General features: G+C 47.1%; 1 protein-coding gene across 3 annotated transcripts in view; it reads left to right on the forward strand.

Annotated features, from left to right (window-relative positions):
* Positions 1–6,142, forward strand: part of TRIO (trio Rho guanine nucleotide exchange factor) — a 386,796-nt gene that overhangs the window by 160,214 nt on the left and 220,440 nt on the right. For all 3 annotated transcript variants that reach the window (XM_019541714.1, XM_019541721.1, XM_019541729.1), the window contains exon 7: positions 1,531–1,722. In XM_019541714.1, coding sequence (XP_019397259.1) covers positions 1,531–1,722 — 192 coding nt within the window. The remainder of the gene's footprint in view (positions 1–1,530; positions 1,723–6,142) is intronic.

The following is a 6,142-nucleotide window of genomic DNA, read 5'->3' on the forward strand; positions in this document are numbered from 1 at the left end:
TCCCGAGGTCCCTTCCAGCCCTAATGTCTATGAAATCTATAAATATAATTGAGGGAAGGCACTTATGCAGAATGTAAATAACTTGTTATTTGGTGATCATGGGCAGCAAAAGCAAATCAGCAGATCTGGAAGAGGAGGGAGATTGTAGTGGCCCTCAGGGAGGGTGTGGGGCTAATGTGTGCCATAACTGTTGAAAAGGTTGCCCTCCACTGTTTAAGGGTTTTTTCCTTTTGTTTCCGAATAAGCCTGCCTCTTGCTATTTTTGGCTGGAGTTCAGTGCTTTTAAGTCTGGAAGCTGTTATCTTTGTAATTTGGAAAAGTTATGATACAGGCAGTCCTCGACTTACAGCATTTCAAGTTACGCTGTTTCACACTTAGAATGTTTATAAATTGACACCCTGTTTCAACTTTCTGATGTCTGTTTTGACTTTACAACGCATGATCCAATGCCACACCACACCAGCAAACAAGTTCATTGTATTGCCCATCTTCCTGGAGAACATCTGTCCTTGGACAGTTTCTTTAAAAAAGCAGCCAAGACTCCTGAGAAGACTCCAGCCAAGAACACTTCAAAAAGTCCAACCAAGAGCCTTGCAAAAAGTCCAGCAAAGTCACCTCAAAGAAGTACTTCCAAAACAATATGATTGCTATTTACAGTATAAATACATTAATGTAGCTATATTACTCACCTATAATTGATTGAGTACAAAATTCTGGGTTATATTCGGTGAAAATAGGGTATCGGGCCTTGGTTCAGAAATCAGTCCCCCATTTATAACATTGTTTCCTGTGGGGAAAATGGATTCTAAGTTGCAACTTTTTGACTTAAGACTTGGTTTTCAGGAACCAATTGTGTCATAAGTTGAAGGACTGCCTGTACCTTTTTTTTTTTTTTTTTTTTAAAAAGACGAAGGTAAGCCCTTGGAATTTGGAGGATGGGATAGGTTCCCTAAGGCGTGGTTCTCTGAATACCAATAGGCTATAAAAAACGAGTGCTTCCCAGCCATACTTTGCATCTGGGAAATTCTAAGTATCTGAATACTTTTCCTTACATGCATTTCACAAGCTTGAACACTCCATTCGCTATCCTGATCGTGGCTTCATAGCTGAAGGATGCATCTAGTGTGTTTAGCCATTGTAGCTGGTCAATAAAATGGACAGGCACAGCAAAGATTCAGAGTAAATAGAAAATGCCAACCACTTACACTGTCACACAAGATGAATCTTTTTTTAAATGTACTTTTATTTGAGGGATTTTTTGAAGTAACAGTGGGTTTGTTAGGTTCACACACTGTACTTTGCAAAAACCCAAAGACCCACTATAGTTAGATTTTCAGCTGTTAATGTTTTAACTTCATTGCAGATGATGGAACTATGTCTTTTTGCACCAAATAAAATATAACCAGTAAATGTAAGACAGTTGGTCTGGTTGTCAAAGCTCAGTACTGATAACAGCCTGTTCCATGGATCTAGAGTTAAGTTTTTATATGTTTTTTTTTTAATCGTTTTCTCTCTCCCTCCACACCACAGAATGTGTATGTAAACATAAACCGCATCATGTCAGTGGCAAATCGTCTGGTTGAGTCAGGCCATTATGCTTCACAGCAAATAAAACAGATTGCTGGCCAGTTGGAACAAGAATGGAAGGCATTTGCTGCAGCTTTGGATGAACGTAGCACCTTACTGGATATGTCCTCTATCTTCCACCAGAAAGCTGAACAGGTCAGTATGTAGGAAAAGGCCAACAAAGACCAGGAAACTGAACTTAACCTTTTTTGTTTTTTTTTTTTTTAACTGAGATTTAAAAGAAGCCAAGGAAATGTGGTTTTAGCACCAATGTGAATGAGGCCAGAAAGGGAGCAAAGGGAGACTGTGTGACAGAAGCCTGATTTTTCCAATTAAGTGGAATAATAGGAAACTTCTCTACAAATGAGGCAGCACCAGAAGACAAGTGCAGCTCAGGAAACAAAATAGAGTGGAGAAGCAGACAATGGGAGTGCAGGAATAAACCATCAGAATTTTGCAGAAGAAAAAATGAAAAAAAATTAGGGCTGTCAATTGCAGTAATGTGCGCTACTAACACTTTAATTGGTTCTTGAATAATTTTTTTTAACACTTTAATCACATGCATGGTTTTGGAGTTAGTGCCCAGCAGTGGCAACGCGTACGTGCCCCCCCTGAGAGTATCGGTGCACCCCTTGACCAGCCACACTCCCTGCTTAGGTGATGGGCAGGGGGGGCAGGCAGGAGTGCCCGTGCCCTGGCTGCGAGCACTGGCCAGGGAGTGGGAGTGCCAGATATAGGCCCCTCCACTTCCAGGAGCACTGTGGCTACTTTTGGGAGCACTGCAGCCACTCACTAGATGGTAAGTTTTGCCCCCCCCCAATCAGCAAGCTTGGCTTCAGGGGGACCTCCTCCTCCCCCAATCACTGGCCAGTCACTCGGTAGTGGAGTGGGGGGCACATGTCCCCCCTAAGGTGACACCAGTTGCCCATGGTGCCTGGCCTCTCTCCGCCACCTCCAGGCTGCCCACTGTAGCAGTATAGAGAACCACAAGACAGCCCAGTCGTAGACTCCAGGTGGTTGCAGCAGGAGAGAGATGGGGTGCACACATGAGTAGCTGCAACCTGCAGCACTGTGCTAATAAGTCTGTGGAGGGGGAAGGGCAGGGGCAGAGGGAAGGGGCGGTGGGGCAGATTGAGGCCCCCCATGGTGAGGGAGGGAGTGGGGCAGATGCTGGGGCAAATAGGGCACCAGGGGGCAGGTCATGGAAAGGAGCCACAGGCAGCTTGTTCAGGGTGGGGATGATTCTGTGCCACTGTGCGCATCCCAGGGAGAGGCATAGGGGGCACATGCTCCCCAGATTTGTGCATGGGGCACAGGTAGGCTGCCTGCTGCAGGCTGGGGCTCTGCGCACTGCTGTCTTTGCCCCCAGAACCATACCCTAGCCACACATACCCTGCCTGCCCAGCAGTGGGAGGCACAACATGGCATTGCACAGCTCCTGGGGAAAGGATAAGCCACCTGCAGCTCCGTCCTGCGACCCATCCTGGCTCCAGGACCCCATTCACCCCACTCCCTCCCTCATCGTAAGGTCCTTGATCTGCCCTCCCCACCCTCTCCCTCTCCCCACTCTCCCTCCACAGACTTACCTGCTGTGCACTGTCTGTATGTGTCTGCCTATCAGTCCCAAGCCACAGCCCCCCCAGCCCTGCTGCTGCCCCTTACTTCTGACCCACAGTACCCTGCTGTGCAATGACTTCCCTTCCCTGGACTCCATACCCTACACATACACTGACCCACAGCCCCCCCCACCTTCACAAATTCCCTCTCCCCACCCCCTACACACATACCCCTCATCCATTCTCCTAACCATACAAAGTACCGGCATAATTTTGAGTTTTCAGGGCATTACTTTGAGTTTTTAGTTATGTGATTAAAACCATGATTAATTGCAACTATTTTTTTTAATTGTGCAACTAATTGCAATCAGTTTTTTAATCATTTGACAGCTCTATAAAAACTAAGAAATTTAAGAAATGATAACTTTTCCACCCCTGTATTTAAGAGGAAAAAATAAGATACAATGTTAGTGATTCCCACACTTAACTTTCCCTGTCATGTGGAAAAGTCAGTGTGTCAGTATGTAAGACATATTGTAAAGGAGTGTAATAAGAAATAATGCTCTTGTTTGAAATGAAGTTAGATTTAAAGTTCTTCCTTAAATCTTGGGGGCTACACGAGGTAGTATAGGGTGTTCACTGAATTTCCCATGAGTTTTCTTTGACATAAAATTATTTTTCCTTGCTTTGGGCCCTGTAACAGAGGGGCCTTCTCTGAGCCAATTTCCCTGTGGCCCATCCACCTGTTTCTGGGCTAACTGCATGCCACGCCTTGATGATAATTAATTAATTGATGTTAATTAAGCAGGAAGCTGCCCATTTCTTGCCCGGATGCCAGGGGGGGCTATGTGCGGCTCCATACCTCCCCTACACCGCAGCCCATGCCTTACAGATGGCATCCAGATGTTACTAACATCACCGGCCCCACTCTGGGCCCCAGAATCCTACTGTTTGAACCCCACCTGGATCTGTCCATTCAGGTAGCCTATTCCACCTTCATTCTAGGTTGCATAGCTCCCTGAGCTGCTTCCCCCTTATGGGTGTGGTCCCCCTGGGATCTTTGGCTCTACTGGCCCTGGCCCCACCTCCGGGACAGTTGGAACACCAGACTCTCAGCTCTGGGCATCCCTCGCAGTGGGCTCCTGGCCCTTTGACCCTTCTGGTCCTGGCCCCAGCACTGACCAGTCGGGGGATGTCAAGACAGGTTTTTTGAGTCTATGGCCCCACTCTCTCACTGGGGTCCACCTTCTGAACCCTGGAACCCTACAAGGGGGTAACCCACCTGGTTATGTGAGCTGGAATTAAGGTGCCCTGACCTGCCTTTCACCGGGGTGGTAACTGGCCTGGCATTTCCTGGGGGTTCCTGCACCACTGAGAGCCCCACCAGGCCACCCACTCCCAGCACGGTGCAGTTTTAGGATGTGCCCAGGACCAGGAGCTGCCTGACCATCCTCTACAGCTCCTCCCTTACCTCCAGTGTGTTCCACGAAGCTTACAGCCAGATGATGTTGCTGCAGGGAAATGCCCTGCTTATATAGGCAGCCCTGAATCTAAAATGGCTGCCTTAATCAGGCACCGCTGGCTGCTTGGCTTCGGTCCTTAAAGTGGCAGGCACAAACAGTGCCCTGTCACAGGCCTGCTAACATTTTAATTAATGGTCATAATCCATGTGTAACCACTAGCATATTAATGCAGTCCAGAGAGAAACAGGCATAATCTATATCCCTAGGTTAATAGTTTTGATAACTTCAGCATGTTTTTCTCCTCCAGGAAATTGGATACTGCCTAACTGGCAGATGTTTGCTATTGAGTCATCCATGTCTGTTCTGTTACTTTGTAGGGTGTTTTGTTATCTTATACTTGTGGTTTAATTAATGGGTAGCCCTTGACTTGCTAAGATGCCATTTTAAGTATGTTTGGTCATTCTAGGAGATATTCCTCACTTGTCCTCTTGTCACATCATGCTAAGTTCCAGAAAAATTCACTCATCTGGTTATTATATTTGTTTATTATTAGCAAAATGTCTAAACTGAAGCAATGTTTTGAGAAACGGGAAGTAGCAAGGTTTAGTTATCAAAATCTGGGATAAGGCTAATTGTTTTAAGGTTTATTTATCTGTTTACTGATCTGCGAGAGTTGGATTTACCAAAAAATACAGCTAGAAAATGTCGATAGTGTGAACTGAACAGTGTATTTCTAGTCTTCTAGCCGTACCTTTGGTGTGAGGAAGCTAGTAGTTAAACTTTGAAAATGTTTTGTTGCACATAGACTGTGTCCTTGTTTAAGGAATAGCTGTTGACAGTTTCTAGCCTGCAGGTCTCAATAGGGAAAGAGACACAGAGTTTACTCTTCACACATGTAAAGATATTGTTATTCAGGGGTGGTTTCAGGTGAGATTATCTATAGGTTGAGAGCTGGCTGGCTGGAGCACGACAAAGCTGCTGCAAAGGCATGCTCACTGGCCAGCAGGGAATTGGTATTTGCACATTTGCTCCTCCTTCCCCTAGTAGGGGCCTGTCAGTGACCCCAGTCATTGACAGCTTACCGTCTTCCCTGCTGGGGAAAGGGAACTGCAGGCTGTCAGTAACTAGCCAGTAGCTGTTGCTCTAGCCTGCTGCTCCCAGACTTGGAGTAACAGCTGGCAAAGACTGCTCTTCCCAGTCCCCCCCGCCCTCTCCCCCCCCGCTGCCACTACCACCCTCCCTATCTGCAATAGTGGCAGGGGACATGTAGAGCCCCCTGCCACTCCTGTGGGTGGATGGGGGGACTCTGAGATCAGCAGCTGCTGGTTGATCACTGACAGCCTGGCACTTCCCTTTCTCAGGAGGGGAGAGGGCAAGCTGTCTTGGACAGTTGCTGATCTGGGTCCTGGGTACCTGCCACAGACATCAGAGGTTGTGTTTGACAGCTAGTGCTTCTATGATCATAGCACTGGAGAACTCTGACAACTCCCTGCCCTCCATGTGGCCCCTTGCCGCCCTCCATGTGGCCCCTTGCCGCCCTCCATGTGGCCCCTTGCC

This window comes from Crocodylus porosus, unplaced genomic scaffold (assembly GCF_001723895.1).
Source record: "Crocodylus porosus isolate Cpor-Errol unplaced genomic scaffold, CroPor_comp1, whole genome shotgun sequence".
NCBI lineage: Eukaryota > Metazoa > Chordata > Crocodylia > Crocodylidae > Crocodylus > Crocodylus porosus.